The 18,372-nt window shown below is 36.3% G+C and overlaps 1 protein-coding gene across 4 annotated transcripts in view; it reads right to left on the bottom strand.

Annotated features, from left to right (window-relative positions):
- The window catches only part of TTBK2 (tau tubulin kinase 2), an 85,146-nt gene that overhangs the window by 8,299 nt on the left and 58,475 nt on the right, over positions 1-18,372 (bottom strand). For 3 of the 4 annotated variants that reach the window (XM_053945013.1, XM_053945014.1, XM_053945015.1), the window contains exons 14-15: positions 12,110-12,358; positions 279-1,546 (exon numbers count right to left, since the gene is read on the bottom strand). In XM_053945013.1, coding sequence (XP_053800988.1) covers positions 279-1,546; positions 12,110-12,358 — 1,517 coding nt within the window. The remainder of the gene's footprint in view (positions 1-278; positions 1,547-12,109; positions 12,359-18,372) is intronic. The other variant, XM_053945016.1, reaches the window with a different exon arrangement.

Genomic DNA, 18,372 nt, shown 5'->3' with positions numbered 1-18,372 from the left:
CACTTCAACAAATTGTGTAGATTGTCAAGTTTCAAAACATTGAATACACTTCTATTGATGTATTAGTTTTAACACTGAACCAGGCTCATTCTTGTGTAACAGCTTCTCCTCATTCATTCTCCAACAATGTAAGGTTTCTCAGAGAATTGAAGCCCAGCATTTTTTAAAAAATTAGTTAGAGGGTGGAACTTCTACAGCATTACATCCTGCACAGTAACTGCAGTCTAGCTCAAATCCATTTTCAACCTGAAAATCTATTTCTATTTTCTCTACATTACCTAGCTTCTACCCCAGGTCTAATAGGTGGTTTTCCTGGTGGTGGCCGAGGAAAGAACTGAGCTGAACTTGAACTGGTGACTTGATCAGTGGTTGCCCAAGACACTGGTCTTGGAATCTTGCTTTTTCTGGACTGAGGGCTGCTTGGAGATAAAGAGCTATCTTCATTCTGCTTGCTGAAATGAGAATCCAGTGTCAATCTAGAAAATGAAGCTAAGACATCATCCTCAGAAAACGGTACTGGAGCAGCAGCCATTTTTTCCTCCAGTGACTTATCAGAGGCACTTGAGAGGTCACCAAGGAAAGATTTGAACTGTCTCTTTTCCATAAGTAATTTGACCAAGTCTGTCTGATGGGCCTTTTTTAGAAGAAGCTTTTCCTTTGCGGAAACAGAAGAGGAATCTGACATTGAGTCTATCTCTTGTGCTAAAACTGGGATTCGACTCTGCCTGAATACAAAAGAAGATTTAACTGAGTCCTTCTTAGATCGATAAGAATTCTCATTTTCTGAAATGCAGTGGAATAACTCTCCATTTCTGGGAGCATTTTTCTCTTTTTTATTCTCCTGCTGCAAAATAGTAGTAAGGGCCACTTGGTGGCATTTCAGGTCTTGGCTATGGACTTCCTCCTTATCAGAATGAAAACCATTTTCCTGAACGGTTGCTATTTTATTTGCCTGTCTATTAACATGTGCGTTATTAAGTCTTGAGGGAGACAATTCTGATGTCTTAGGTGCTATTGACTTCAGAACCTCATCTTGATTTGGCACCAAAGAGACAGGCTTTGACTTTGATTCTTGAGCTGCTTCAGTATTTGTTAGAGGTTCTTCCTCTGCAGATTTTGAGTTTCCTGGCAACGAAGAATTCTGTTCTTTGCTTAGCATTTCAATGGCATCCTCAGAAACCACTGGAAGCCCTTCTTCCTCAGCCTCCTCCACAGGAATATTTCCAAATTCTTTCTCTTCCTGTATCCCATTGTGTTCAGGTAGGTCCTTTTGGTCACAGTCCAGGACACTGACAGATTCTTGGACAAGTCCTCCCCTGTCAAGCACCTCTTGGCTAATATTAAGTTCCAAATCTGGTCTGCTGGCACTAGCTGGAAGTGCATCTTCTGTCCCAACCAAACCTGGCAAACTTTCCTTTGGAGAGGAAAGTTCCACGGTGTGTTCTACAGACTGACCATCCTGCTCTCTTCTCTCCAGCTGGTGGCCATAGTGAAAGCTCTCTGAAGCAGACTGTGTGGATGCCACTGAAGGTCTGGGTATTGTTATCTGATTGGAAAATTAAAGAAAAAGGTGAGAAACTCAGGAATGTTATACAAGTAACATCTTTTAAGTAGCAGCTTTGGTTCCACATCTTCAAGATACATTATATAATGATTCCTATGAATCACAATGTTCAAATAATACCCTAACTTCATAACGTACATGTAGATAAGTAGAAAAAAAAATAGTCTATCATCCCAAGACAGAAATACATAATAGGAAAAAAACCCACAATGTCAGTGAAAAATGTTACAGTTAGCAAGTAACCCCCCTGGAAATGAATCCAACTTAACAGACAGATTTTTTTACTTTAGTTTGAATACTCTTAGAATATAAATGTAAAATCTTTAACAAGTATACAACAATATTTTTAGACAAATGCAGAAGACAAAGAACACAGTGACATTTAGATTCAGAAATTCCATTCTCTTAATATATTTTATCTGGAAAAATAACTTTTCTGAGTATCTAATATTAGTTAATACTTTTCCTACTGAAGCTTATGCCCCATTTTAACTAAGTAACCTGGTTAGGATATCTCCTTACCTAGAGGTGATTAAGACATTCAAAAAGTAAATACTTACATATCTAAATCCCCTAACAGGTCTGATCCAATAGATACATGTAAAGCACTTCTAAAACCTGGATAAATCAATAAGTCAGATTCCCTCTGAGAAACAATTGGTTACGACGAGTGCTGTCTTTGGCACAGCTTAAATGTTAGAGTACATGTCCAGGAAATAGGAAACCTGCATTCATATCTCTCCCTACTTGAAGGGCATAAACCTACTTCCTGTAGTTCCCTTCAAAAAGAGAAAAAACCCAAATGGAGTTGTTTATCACCTTCCCAATTGAAGACAGCCAATTATACAGACACAAATGCAAGAATGATGAGGTGAGAGGGTGAGAGAGCACATACACAACAGAGAGCACATGAACAAGTTTTGTCTCTGGAGATGTGGGAGGAATGCACTCTCACATGAAGAGCTTATATATCTCACATTCTGGCTTATATATATTTGATGGAGTAAGTTGGTGTAAATAGTAAAAAAAAAAATTAAAAATCAAGGGATACTATTACATGTTTTTCTACATGGACAGAGAGTTCAGCTCTGTGTTTCTTTTTATTCTGTAGCCTCATTAATCTGACACAATCTTTACTCAACAGAAAGTGGAAGCTGGAGTCTGAGTTTGGTTAAAACACTTTCTTGATTCACTACTGGTAGAAGAGACAACTAGTGGAGTGTTGATAGGATTCTGCTATGTTATAATACAGATTTTACTTGATTTTGTTAGAGAAATTATACACAGTGCTGAGCTGAGCTTACTAGGCTTGTGCAAGAGCTAGTACATTGGTACTACTTACAGTAGAAACCAAACCAAACCAAAAAAACCCCACACAGAGATCTGCAGTAAGAGTCTACTTTTTGTCTCCTTTATAATTTCTTTTCAAGTTTGGACCAATACAGTCTTCCATGTTTGCTGAATTAAAATGGTTCATTGAGGAAAAATCTGAGGTTACTTAGTTTGGGCAAAACAGTCCTCATCTCCTCTTACTCTCAGTCCAGGTTTTTTCATCTGAAAGAAATGCTATTTCCCTTTTGAGTTAGTGAAGTGTTTCTTAGTGCAAAAGATTTCTTCTGAGAGAATCCAAGAACATCAGTTCAGCTACAGAAGGAACAGAGGAAATAAAATTCTCTTTAAAAGTACCTTTTCATAATTAGATCATTTAGTGCCTAAATCTTGAGTGTTAAAAAACAGTTTAGAGAGAACTCCTTAGAGGAAAATGGATAAAACTGGAGGGGAGAAAAAAAAAAAAAAAAAAAAAAAAAAAAAAAAAAAAAAAAAAAAAAAAAAAAAAAAAAACCAAGAAAAAAAGGTCTATGAAACAGGGAAGCTGTCCCATCAGTTTTCATACATATGTAGGAATTTGCCCTAAGATAGCACTGCTCGAGGTAGCCTACATTGAAGGACTTGCTTTCATATGACAGAGGAACTTATTTTGGCCTGTCAGACAAAAATCATCAGCTTGCTTAAAAATTCTGATCTACAACCTGGGTAAAAGTGGGTTCAGGGAATTTTAATGCAATATTATCCTTGGAAGAGGAGGTTCAAATTTTGGAGAGATCAGTTGGGCATTTGATGTCCACTGAGCTCTGTCTTAAGCTTGTTTCAATACCTTGCTCTCCAGGGCTGCAGATGCATCTCAAAAGTAAGGATGTGTAAATATTTCCTTTTTCAAACTTCTCACTTGATGAGCTGATCTAGTTGCCAATCCAAATCATTCAGGATTAAAACACCAGAGTTATCATCCACATACCTGAAGGATGACTTCCCTCAGAATAGAGGGTGTCCTCTGACACCCTGAATGATCAGGGTGTCCTCTCAACTTACAGAGATGAGACAACCTTAGGCATTTGCTTTCTGAAGGGTATTTATCTATTTGATATATTTCCAGAAGAACTGCAATTGCAATTAAATCCTCCTTTGCTCAAATGCATTTACATTAAAACTCTTTTCCTTGTGACACCTCTCTCATATGTCAATTCTTTGCTAGAAGAAAGCAGCTCTCATATGAAGTTAATTTACATTTTTCAATAGACTTCATATCCTTTGCCACATCTGGAGAGAGAATTTTCTAGTCTTTCCGGCACATCTTGGCCATACAGATTTAACCCTTACACTGAAGAAAGAGGAGACTAGGCTTGTTGAACCACCTACAATCAAATAGGCAGGAGCTATTTGTGAAAAAGAAACACTGAAAAAATGGAGAAAAGAAAAGGATACTAGATGACTAGGTATCAATAAAGATCTGGTACTACTGAATAATTCATACCTTCAGAAAAGGCTTTTTGAACACAGATATCACTTTCTTGATTTTTATTCACTAACAAACAAAAACTTGTTTTCTCACATGGTCAATAAACCTCTTGTTAGTCTTCTCAAAGTACAAGAACTAGATTATACCCCTGTTGGACTTGACACTTCATCTATATGTCCAATAAATTTAAATGGGTAGTCATAAATGATCTTCATATATTTATTTCTTGTGCCACTAAATACACATCTTATGAGATTTTTATGGTTAATTATATCATTTATGTAAAACACTGAACCTAAGGAACAAGGATTACAATTAATCTAAGAAGTAAAATATGAGGAATACAACTTAAAATCCTACCTTTCAGCTCACTATGATAATTGGTTTATAACACTGATTATTGCAATCCCCATACTTCAACAGGAGTTATGTGATACAACAGATGACTAAAAATGGCTGAGACAATATATGGAACAATGAATTCAAGGTTCTCCTTTCACTCCAAAATATTTGAATGAAATTACTGCCACCATAGTCTTGAATCTTTTGGCCTTCCCTAAATAATTTCTTCATTCCCTTCTGTTTCCTCAAATTCACACTTGAACCAAGATGAGAAATTATCCTGCATTTCTTCAGAAAATTTTATAAGACAGTGTCAAGATGTCAAGAAGGAAAAAGACCAAAACAACAACATAAATATCTCTCAGATATCCTTTACAGCATCTGATAAACTTTCCTCCTTTTAAACCTTTGACAGGCTGCAATAGTAAGTGATATGCGTGCATGAATGCCTCTGTGTACGTATACAGCTAATTGTAGAGGAACAAAATACTGAGTTTAGGTCTGCAAAGTTGCTAAATCTGAAAGACATAAAGGTGTGAATATGGATTACTGTACAATATCAGCAATAGCTTCTTCATTCCACACATAATGTCTGATACTTCTGCATGTCAAGGGCTGTCAGGACTTCGGGCCTCTTAGACACAAGGTGTGCAGATCTGTTTCCTGCTAATCCTTTCAGTATTTGTAATTTTTCCTATTAATATATCATCATTGTATTACTGGACATTCTGAAGACACTTCACCTAATCAGTTTACTCTTCAGAACATCTTTCCTACCTTAGTAAACCTTGAAGCTTTTGTATCCAGGAGAATAAACCCCCCTCATCTTTTCTCTTTTCCATGCTTCTTTTTCACCTATGGTTAGCTCTATAGGCAGTAGGAACAAAACCAATGTTAGCACAAGTCTGCAACTGCAACTCTGTTTCGCAAGACCAAAAATCTCCCTAAATCTTTCCAGTTCACCAGCTTCCTCTTACTTCATGAGCTTTTCTTCACTTATATCACTTACTTTCTATTTCCTTGCACAATATTATGCCTCTGCAAAGAAATTTGAACTGCAGGTTGTAAGAAAGAGCCAAGGGTATACTATGCACTGTCCTGTAATTTAGTGCCAGTGCCATTCTCACACAAAAAAACCACTGCTACGCTTCACATCTTGGGAGACAGCTCACAGCTTCTTGTTCAGAACAGACCCACCTCCCAAAAATCCTCCCTACCTACTACTATCACTCCTACTGACTTTCTGGAGTGTAATCCTTTGTACCCCTTACATTCCATTCCCAGATTAAGCTCACAGCAGGGAAGTTAAAGATAATTAATTGTATGTTTACTAAAGTACATTGGCTGTTTCTACAAATAGACTAATAGGGGGATAAACAGGAGTAATTCAGTGTTATGGAACATTAGACTAGACATTATTGTAAATTTTGATACTGAAACCTTATCAATAGCCCCATTTATATAATTATGGCTGTAATTCAGTGTTATGGAACATTAGACTAGACATTATTGTAAATTTTGATACTGAAACCTTATCAATAGCCCCATTTATATAGTACTGCAAGCATTGCAGGCATTTGTAGGAACTGCTGAGGCTCAGGACACCATCATTTTTTTAGTAAAAACTCACATGTGGCAGGCCCTAATCCTAGACTAAAGAGAAGTAACATATGAAGATCTTTTATATCTATCTGAAAAGAGGCATATGTTGCTCTCCACAGCTCTTCAGATATATTACTTCTTCTATCAGGTTAATTTTGGCATTGATTTATGTGGAGGTTGCAAGAAATGGGAAGAGGATGGAATAAGATGCAGAGCTATAAATGGTCAACTGTGTTTCCAAATTCTCTAATGTGATAGGGAGAGCTTTTGAGGATAAAGAATATAGAGATCTGTGTGTACAGTCTTTCTCTAAGGCTTATTAGCCATGGCTTAACTTTTGAATTCTTTAAACATCTTCCCTTTTCAGTTATTCCTACACAACTTACCAGACAAAATTAGATTTTTTTTTGTTCTGACATAAAACGATATCCTCAAATATCCAATAGGACAAATACTGATTGCTCTAAAAATAATATCTTTGATTCCTTTTAGAGAATGACTGTGACTGCTAATAAATGGCTAATTAATTTGGTAACATGACTAAAACAAGTACTCAATTTGAAACTACTGCTATATAATGCATAAACCAATTGAAGAACATTCTTGAAATTTACTGCTGAGATGGAAAGCAGAAGCACTTACAGACTACTACTTCATAACACTCACATAATACTCCTGTGATACTGCTATTAAAATGGTCAGTATTATAGTATTTTTCTTGACTTCCAAAGAACTGGTTCTTTTCAAAGAAAACATTGATTTGCCTCAATGCACAGTTCAGAGGTGTGAATTTTTTTCCCTGTAATTACAGTTGCATTAGAATCATATATGATTTTAATAATAGAAGACAAATGTTTTAAGAAATAAATACGTCAAAATTAAAGATTATCTTCTGGATGATACTGTAGACTTATCTACAGGCACAATGTTAATTATATTAATTAGATCAATTATAACTTAATTACAGGAGAAATAATCATTAGTCATTGTGTTCTGAACTGTAACCATCTATTTATTTCAGCATTATTATAGTATGAAGTGTTGTCATGGAAACAATTGTTGACACCAGAGTTAATCAGCTCTCCATGGAAAATCCCGCAGACCACTTAACTTTCCTGAAACATCTTTACTTATTTTATGCTAATGAAATTATGATGTTAGAAAAATGTAATAAAACATACATGTTTTCTATAGGATTGGCATTTTAAAAGAATAATTTTTTAAAAAATTGGTAACTTCAAGGACAGACAACAATAACTGCAAGTTGTGATTACAAATTTTGGGAATCATAAAAACACTGCTGATGCCAGAAACCACAGACATGTAAAACAATTATCACTTTTTGTATGTTTGGGTTTTTTTGACTCAATATATGCAGATGCTATTACCATGGCTAAGTCCAGACCTTCATGACTTTTCTGCTGCTTCTAGTAGAGAAACCTGCAGAAGCAGAAAAGTCAAAATGATTCTGTCACTACAAATGGAAATGTTCTCTACGGCAACACACTACTCAGGAAAAATTAAGTCATTCATGCTGACTGCTCACCCTCAACTCTTAATTACTTAATTTACAACTTGAAAACTTTCCATTGGAAGAATTTAACATGCTGTACTATTTAGTTCTTCTTTACTCCAAAGGCAGATGAGAAAAAAGTATGCCTGAAGAATTTCCTTCAGACAAAAGACTTCTCTGAAAAGGTAGCATTTAGATTTCTATGTATCAAGCAATTTGCTCTGACACTTGGATAAAAGTAAAAAATAAGAATTTTTACTTGTTTGCAATAGAAAGTGTATAAAAGAAAATTTTTCTAGAACATCATTAATCAATACAAAATCTAGTTGCTTACAAGAATGTAAGTCAGAGTAAAATTTATTGAAAAATTAAGTTATTAACAATTACCTTGTCATGAACAAAATGGAACAACATCTGCACATTTTCCCTACTTCAAATCAAATCTACCTTGTATGAAACAGTTCTTATAGCTACAAGCTGGGCTAACTCCTTGAACTTCTGCCTTGATTAAAACAGGGAAGAACCTAACTTAAACCCCATGTTGACTCCATATAGTTTCCAACAGGATAGGTAACCAGAGGCATAACAATTCTGTAAAATCTGAAATTAGAGCCTTTTTTCTACAAACTATGGTTTTAACCATGGTAGCAGTAAAAGCACAGACTCACCAAACAGAAGAAACCTTTTCCCTCTTTTCTTTCAAGAACACATCTATTTTTGATAATTTGCCATCTTTAAAATGAAGTTCAGAAGAGGATTTTAGACTAATGTATCCCTTCATGATATTTTAAATTCTAAACCAGAGTGTTAACTAGCTGAGTTTTATAGCAATCCTACTATACATGACAAGTCAATCCACTGACAAATTTGAAAAGAACACTTTGGGGTTTTGTTTGTTTATTTGTGGTCTAAAAGGGATTGTTAAATGTGAAAAACAATGTAAATGTTCATTCTCTTGCTATTGCAAACTAGCGAACATACTAAATTAGTTAATGAAAAAGAACAAAATTTACAACGATTATGTGCACTCCTAGCTCATAAACCTGAAACAGATAAAAAAAAAATATAAGGGATATGCATTCTTTCTCTAAATAACCCCTGAACATGTCAAGAGGTCTTACCTTATTCTTCCATATGTCCCTGAATTCCAGTGAGATGCTTAAAAATTAAGGTATCTTTTTCAACTCAGATCAGTATATTATTTCTCATCTTGCATATGAATATTAAAGTGATGGCTTGCATTTCCATAGCTTCTTGTGCGGGAAGATTTCAGAACATTTTGTAACTAATTATGTAAGTATATAATTACAAAATATTTTTTAAATGTTCCAGAAAGGTAGAAATTTGAGAATTTTAAGACAGAAGAGAAAATATAAGTGCCCACCAATTCCAATTGCTTAACCTGAGAGACACAGATTAGCCTTCCCTAACATATTGAATAACCATAAAATAATTAAATTTAAATTAGCCTCCCTGCACATACCTGATTAAGCATACTGAAAAAAGAAAATACACCTGAATGACAGACAAAACTGGAATCCACCTTTTTTAAGGGCTGTATCATATTGAGCAGCCAGTTCAGAATTATTCTAGATTGCTGCCATGGCTAGAAGAGGTGTTCTCTATCTTATTGGAGAATTAGAGCTGAGAAACCAGAGATAAAAATCTGCAGTCACTGATTTTGATTTTCTTTGGACACAGCTGCACATTTAGCACTACAACTACTTAAGCAGTATCTTCTCACACAGCCCTGGCCAGTAGTTGCTGCACTCACATCACCTTTACCATTGACTTCACACAACACCCAATACAGCTCTCTAAATGAACAGAGAACTCATCTGGTTGGAAAATTTGCAGAAAGGAAGAAAAATGTTAGGTTTCAAGAGGATCTGCTGTACAATTTGACCATGCTGTAGATGAGAAGGACACTAATAGCACTCCAGATACACTTTTCAGACCCAAGTACAAATAATTCATCTGTTTTTTTTTTTTTTTTTGAGAACTGTAACGCTGCCACATTCTTTTCTTTATGCTGCAAGTTGAATAACTAAGGAGAGCTGAAGGAAAACACTCCAATTCTCTTTCATAATTTATGTATGGCAAGACAGGAGACCTCTATGGAGCAAATACAGACCAACCTACATCTTATAGCCTCTCTGAACTAGTAAGCAGAGAATATACAGAGATTTCATGACGTCCTCTATCTGATACCAAAGTACAGGCAGATAGGTTAGAGCTCCTGAGCCCTCATTCATCAAAAATCTGGAAAGAAAGTTGCTTTGCTTGATTCCAAAACAAATGTATCATTTCTTATTCTTTAATACATGAAACTAAATTCAACAGTACAGATCCCTGACCTCTGTAATTCATTAGTTATGAATGATGAACCAAATTGCAGACAGAAGGAAAGATGTGAAAATATATTCAGTACCAAATATTGACACAGATTAACATGAATGACAATAAAATTCTTTTAAATATTTAAAATATGTCAAAAAGATAAAGGACTTGCAAAAGTTTTTGAATTCTTCAGTGAGCCATAAAGTATATGAGGCTTTCATTGTTGGAATGAACTAAACAATCACATGCTTGTAGTTTCCATAGGAAATGACAAACTGGTAATTCTTAACACAGTTATGACTTTCAAATCACAGCTCAAAAAGCAACACAGCAGTCAAGCACTTACCAGGTAAAAGGAAAGAAGAGGCTTAATGTTCACTCCACCAAGTAGCAGCACCTGACACAATGCCAGGTCTTCTTCACATGACAAAGTACATCACTTTGCAGTGCTTATTAATATTGCAGCTGTATTTATTTTTTGGGTACTAAGGAAGCCAGAGAAGACCCTCTGTGCCAGCCTGCTTTTTCTGAGCATTGTGCACATTTTACTAAGTTTGCTAATTACACCTGCAATAGATTCTGATTGAAAAACTTAAATCATAGCTATAGAACCAAAAAAAAAAAAAAAAAAACCCAAACAAAAAACCCCACAAAAACAAAAACCCAAACAAAACAAACAAACAAACAAAAAACCCCCCACCAACCAGACATTAAGGTCATCTTGCATCCTAGGATATAAACCAATGCTGAAAAACACTGAAGCTCAACTCCTAATGAGTTAATTTCTCCTAGGTCCCTTTCCCTACTCAATATGTCAGCCATCATGAAGATGTGGCATTTTGGTACCCCCATCAAGTTCACAATCACGAACATTGAGGAGCTACTGTTTGTTTTTATACATTGAGCACAGAATTTTTTTTTTTATATTCAGCTAAAAAAAACAGTCAGGAGTTTGCCTTTTATCACACACCAATGATCCTACAGAATTTTGAAACTAAGCTTAATGAATTACTTTTAATATCAATACTCCTGTTCATTCTTCACTGAGAAAAACTGTAATATAGAACTTTTATACTGAAAAATACATTGGAAATGAAAGGCAACACAAAATATAATCCAAATGAAATATAAATGGATGATGATATGTTAGTCTTATGCATTAATGCTATGTCATACTGCTTTACCCAACAATGCAAACTCACACTACTTAGCAGATCTCAATGTTTTTGTGACCAATACAAAAACTACACTTAACTTCAATTATGATTGCAAGCCTTTGTCTTTCATATTGAAATGAAACTGGAAATACAAAACTATAAAAAGTCCCCTTTCTTTAGTGACATTTCTCATTACCTGTGACCCCTGATAATTGCCATCTTAATTTTATATACCGTAAGCAGGGGAAAAATTTATTATTTGCTAATTTCCAAAGAAACAATCTGACTATTTCTAGGTCTCTTTTTGTCACATTAAAATCATTTAAGACAGTCCAAATTTTATTAAATCTTTCCAATTTGAAATTCAGCTGATACTGTGATTATAGGAATCCATTATTCTTAGTTTGAAATTAAGCAAAAAAAAAAAAAATTCGAGATTTTATAATCCTATATTTTTTTAAGAGAAAAATCTCTGAGGAAGTGAATCTGTCTTCCAGAACATCCAAAGATGCTTTGTGCTCCAAATCTTAACTGGAATAACCGCTTCTTAAATATTCCCCTCTTCTAAGTTTGGGAGACAATATGTCTTCCTCACAGAGTATTCCCAACTCTATTCCGTAAAAGATCCGTTCTTACTCCCCAACTTGATCTTTCAAAACATTTTTAGGATGCTGTGTATAGCAGTATGACTAGCATATGCCTAGCACCAGACTGTGCAGAGCAACTGAAAACTGTTAAACTTTACAGATGACTGCTACAATGCAGTCACGTCTATGAAGACAAGGCTTATTCACCTGCTCAAGTTGTGCTTTTGAGATGCGAATGACAGGGGGGAACTTGCTGCCACAGGGAATGACAGGAAGCTGCCTACGAGCAGTTGAGCGGGAGGAAGAGGAGTGGCTCTCAGCTGGCTGACTCCTTGGTAAAGCAGCCTCCCTCAGAGGGTCCGAGTGGATGGATAGATAGGCTATAGGGCTCATGGTGCGGAGGATGGGACTTGAAATTCTTGGAGTGGAGAAATGCAGCATATGACATGAGTTGAGCTGTGAGAACAACATGGCGGGGAAAAAAAATAAGGTTGAATATATTTTAATAATTCTTGTTTATGTTTCGCCTGTATGCATTCCCTCAAAAACCATATTCACAACTCCCTAAGAGGTTGAAAGTTCATAATTTAAGAGGTGTCTTAAGTCTAATCTTCACATTTTCCATCATCCATTTTCAAAAATACAGTATCAAAATCAAGAGTAATAATAATTTCTCTAGCCAGCCTCTTCATTCACTCAATCTTAGAATCATAGAATCATTTAGGTTGGAATATAAAATTTGATTCTTTAAGTCCAACCATTGCCAACTATTATAACTGGTCAGTAACAATCTAGGGCAAATGTAATAAACTAACAGAGTCTGTTTCAAGGACATTGTGTACATCAGTTGATAGCTGGCTAGTTGATCACTGACTGATCCTTTCAAACACAGCACATCTGCACAACATCCTACCTGTGTTTCTGAGATTATACTACATTTATAGCATATACACCCACTGGAGGCTTTACAGCTGTGCCAATAGCAGCATACATTAAGAACTGCACCTGACAGGATTAATCACTAAGGTTAACACTAAACAATTCTGATGAAATTTCCCAAATATGGGACCAAACTAGGAAGATACACTGGCCTGGAGAATCAAGGAACAATTGCTTCATCTTGAACTACATTAATTAAAGCATTTAGATAAGAGGTAAGAAAAAGGAAGAGGAACTATAAAGTCTTCCAAACTATCAATTTTAGACAAAGTACATTTTTAATTGCTCATTGGTGATTCTAATAAACCTATAGATTTGATATACAAAGCTAAAATCAACTGGTTTTTTGCAAGACCTTTTCCAGTACTGAATAAATATCTGATGGTGACACACTTAAATACCTGTAAATGAGATTGCTATACATAGTTTGCAATTCTTTGTTCCAATTACGGTTAGAGAAAACGATGAAGAGTAGAGATAAGGAAATTTTCTGCAAGCTTCATGCTTCATGAAGGTGACTTTTTGTTTTCTACAGTATTTGCAATTCTAACATATATCCTTTGGAAAGCAAGAGCATCTAGCAAGCATTCCTGTTTCTAAGGAAAAAGTATATTTTAATTATGTCAATACTAAAGCTTCAGTTCCCACAATGCATAGCTGACTTGCAACTAAAAAAAAAATATTTCCAGTGTCTCATGAAAGCAGCAAAGGAGGATAGAAGGTACATGAAAATTAAATTACTTACAACTCAGAAATAAATAAAAATTTAAGAGCAAGCTTTTGATAAAACATAACTTTGATATACAAAAATTCCATTTCAGCAATATTTCTAAATAACAAAAATAAATAGATTCACATAGTAAACCCTCTTCTATAACATACACACACACACACATATATATATATATATCTACACAAATTTGTGTTGTCAGCCAAGTGGGACCAAAGCAAACTATTGTTTAATTTAATGAAAATGAAGATGGAAAGAGCTGTTACATGTCTAATTACTTCAAATCCATTATTTCTTATTTACTGAAATATCTGCTTGATAAATATATGTTGCAAGGATTTGTGCAAGCACTGTATGGAGTTCTTTGCAATTCAATACAAACACAGAAAATTAATGAGGCTCTGGGTCCACAACACAGAAAGTCCAGCTCTAGCCCTTTAGTACCAGATGTAGGAAAAGAAAACCACAGCCTTATGATGCAAAGTGCTGCTCCAGTATAAATTCACTATTAGTGTAGATCAGCTCAAATTCTTTTGACAAATTAGCTTCATACCAGTAGATACTACAGCAAATCCCACACTGCCCATCCTGCAGCCAAAGCCAACATAAAGGTATTATTAAAGCATAAAGTCAGCACATACACCCTTAGCATGCTCTGAGTATTCAACTGATATGTGATCATGTGCCCACAACTAAGCCAGATCAAACTGGTCTTTGCTGGCAGCACAAAGAATCTGTATTGCAACTAAAAAACCAAGACTGATAACATGAAAAATACTTCTCTTACCTGCAGGCTTTTTGTTCATAATAGCACAATTTGCTGTAATTTTTTATGCCTGAGACTTTCTCATCCCCCAGCCAATAACTTACACATTTTTCTCTCTTATTTTTTGAGTTCAAGTTTCCTGTCTTAACTGGTGCAACTTTACACTTTTAATAGAATGCTGATGCTGTGTATAACAGGTGACAAGTGATATTATCAACAATTACAGGAAGTCCACAAACACAAACAATTTCAGGAAGAATATTTATCTACAAATGGAAGGACTGTAGACCAGAAATTTCTTTCCTTCAGGAGAAAATAAAATTACGGGTGTGTGTACGAAATATCCATGCTATTACTTACTGAGAGCAGTAAAGCTCTGAAAGAAATGAAGAACAAAGAAGAGTCAAAGTAAAAAGGAATTTTTTTTAAAATTTTTTTAAAATTTTTTAAATTTTTTTAAAAATACTTGACTTATGATAGAAAAACTATTTTATTCATTCACCACTGAAATAATTGCTTGCATATTTAACAAACCTACCAAAATAAGCCCAAAAGCAAAACTGTACTTTCCTCTAAGTAACAGTGAAGCAGATCAGTAGAAATCCATATGGGAAGTATATTCATAAGCATGATGATCAGGAATGATGGCATGTCCTAGAGTTTCAAGCTGTTTGAAATGAGTGAACTATTTCAGTAATTATATTAAGCTTCTATACGACTATAATTTCAAAATCTATTTTTAACCCCTTTTAGTAACACACATTTGATTTATAGTCTTAAAATTATCATTCTTGGATCTAAGTCTGCTCTTAGTAACTGGTGCAGTATATTTAAGTCAGCAGAAAAGTAAAGTATGACCTTTGGCTATTATTTTTATTGCCAGGAAGGTGCTACCTAGAAAAAATACTAAAAAAACAAGAACATCTGATGCACAACCAAGGATCACATTGAAAAAACAGTTTCAGGGTAAGTACTCTGAGGAAGAAAGAAATGACTCTACCAAGCAGCTCCCTGAGGTCACCAGGATCTTCAAACAGAGAGAATGACAGGAAGAAGAGGCATACACACACACTTGCTCCCAGTGAAGGGACAAGAACACTCACCTATAAGAACCGGGTTCTAGTACACTTGACAGGGAATATTTAAGTATCTTTTATAAAGTGGAATACACCAATGAAGGCCAAAAAGAAAACTCACTCTGAAATAGCCTCTTAGGCTTTGTGTGGCTTTCAAGGGCTAATGAAGTAGATGAAAGACTATCCCAAGTTGCCATCACAGTTGGAGTAGACACACTATATAGCACACTCTGTTCCCAGCTACTAAACTGGCTAAGTAATTTCTAATTCCTTTATTCCCAGGTCAGTTATATTTTCTAATGTACATCATTCACCTCTGAAACACCAAATTCCTTCCTGCCATTCATCTTGCACGTACAATACTACTTGCCCTTTCAGCATAACATAAACTATATTAATTTTCCCCTTTTTTGAAGTAATGACAAATGCTACTTATCTCCCTGCAAAACCAGAGTAAAATATAATTTCACTTGAGTTTCTACTTCAGCTAGTATTTCTTCCAATGCATTTTATAATAATTGACTTTGCTTGCTACCATTTCTGCTCCCATGTTCTGAAGCTTCTTCCTTTTCAAAGATAATGTCCATTTTTTGCACTGTAGTACATGTAGTGCATGTAGAAAAAAAATCAGGGAGGCCAAAGCTCAATTTGAACTTAACTTGGCAACTTCTGTTGAAAACAATAAAAAAAGTTTTTACAAATATATCAATGATAAAAGGAAGGGTATAACCAACCTCGGTTCGTTATTGGATGAGGCAGGCAACTTAGTAACTAAAGATGAGGAAAAAGCGGAAATGCTTAATGCCTTCTTTGCCTCAGTCTTTATTGGTAGGACAGCTTATCCTCAAAACAACTGTCCCCAGGGGTTGGTAGGTGGTGCCAGGGAGCAGAATGGTCCTCCTGTTATCCAAGAGGAGGCAGTCAGAGAACTGCTGGGACACTTGGATATTTATAAATCAATGGGACCAGATGGGATCCACCCTAGGGTGATGAGGGAGCTGGCAGATGAGCTTGCGAAGCCGCTCTCCATCATTTATCAGGTGTCATGGCTCACTGGTGAGGTACCAGGCGATTGGAAACTGGCCAATGTGACACCCGTTTACAAAAAAGGTAGGAAGGAGGATCCTGGTAATTAGAGGCCAGTTAGCCTGACCTCAGTACCAGGTAAGATAATGGAACAGTTCACACTGAGTGCTATCACACAGCACTTACAGGATGGCCAGGGTATCAGACCCAGTCAACATGGGTTTACAAAGGGTAGGTCATGTCTGACCAACCTGGTCTCCTTCTGTGACAAGGTAACTCGTCTGGTAGATGCAGGAAAGGCTGTGGATGTTGTCTATTTAGACTTCAGCAAGGCCTTTGATACTGTCTCACATAGCATACTCCTAGATAAGCTGGCAGCCCACAGCTTGGATAGGAGCACTCTTCGCTGGGTTAGGAACTGGCTGGATGGCCGGGCCCAGAGAGTGATGGTGAATGGTGCAGCATCCAGCTGGCGACCAGTCACCAGGGGTGTCCCTCAGGGGTCTGTGCTGGGGCCAGTTCTATTTAATATTTTTATAGATGACATGGATGAGGGCATTGAGTCCATTAATAAATTTGCAGACGACACTAAGCTGGGAACTTGTGTTGATCTATTGGAAGGGAGGAGGGCTCTGCAGAGAGACTTAGATCGGTTGGATGGATGGGCAGAGTCCAACAGCATGAAGTTTAATAAGTCTAAGTGTCGAGTTCTACATTTTGGCCACAAAAATCCCCTACAGCGTTACAGGCTGGGGACAGTGTGGCTGGACAGTGTTCAGGCGGCAAGGGACCTGGGGGTGTTGGTCGACAGCCGGCTGGATATGAGCCAGCAATGTGCCTTGGTGGTCAAGAAGGCCAATGGCATCCTGGCCTGCATTAGGAATTGTGTGAGCAGCAAGAGCAGGGAGGTCATTCTTCCCCTGTACTCGGCGCTGGTGAGACCACATCTTGAGTACTGTGTCCAGTTCTGGGCCCCTCAGTTTAGGAAGGACATTGAGATGCTTGAGCGCGTCCAGAGGAGGGCAACGAGGCTGGTGAGGGGCTTGGAACACAAGCCCTATGAGGAACGTTTGAAGGAGCTGGGGCTGTTTAGCCTGGAGAAGAGGAGACTTAGAGGTGACCTTATTGCTCTCTACAACTTCCTGAAAGGGAGGCTGTAGACAGGTGGGGGTCGGTCTCTTCCACCGGGCAGCAACTGACAGAATAAGGGGACATAGTCTCAATCTACATCAGGGAAGGTACAGGTTAGATATTAGGAAAAAAAATTTTCACTGAAAGAATAATAAAGCACTGGAATAGTCTTCCCAGGGAGGTGGTGGTGGAGTCACCATCTCTGGATGTGTTTAAAAAAAGACTGGACATGGCACTTGGTGCTATAGTCTAGTTGAGGTGTTGGGGCATAGGTTGGACTTGATGATCTTAGAGGTCTCTTCCAACCTCATTATTCTGTGATTCTGTGATTATATTTGTACCACCTCTACTTTTAGTTTAAAGTAAAACAGCTATTTCCCCCAAAAGAACCACATTTGTATAAAGTGTACAGTTGTATAGTGCATTTGCATAGAAAATTACAAGCTGTTTTTAATGGCTTTTGAAATAAAGACACTTGATAATTAGTATTTTTTACAGGACCAAGTGCTGCTTTTTCTTGTTTGTTTTGCTAAAACTGACCTTAAAATATAAAAACCAAACAACTTAAAATTTTAAAATAATTTTTCACCTTTAAAGGTTTCTAACCATCAAAAATTCTTTCATGCAACTAATATTTCAAACTAAATCTCAAAAATCTGTTGTTTAACACAGTTCTGTATTTTCTATTATATAAAACATATGAAAGATATGATCTTGCCTTTACATGAGAACCTAGGCATAATTGAAATTTTACTGTGCTGCTATAGTTAATTACATTGAGTAGTTCATTTGCACTGTAAAG

Source organism: Vidua chalybeata, chromosome 6, assembly GCF_026979565.1.
Source record: "Vidua chalybeata isolate OUT-0048 chromosome 6, bVidCha1 merged haplotype, whole genome shotgun sequence".
NCBI classification, from domain to species: domain Eukaryota; kingdom Metazoa; phylum Chordata; class Aves; order Passeriformes; family Viduidae; genus Vidua; species Vidua chalybeata.
The sequence above is the reverse complement of the archived record's forward strand: the minus strand, read 5'-3'. Positions and strand labels throughout refer to the sequence as shown.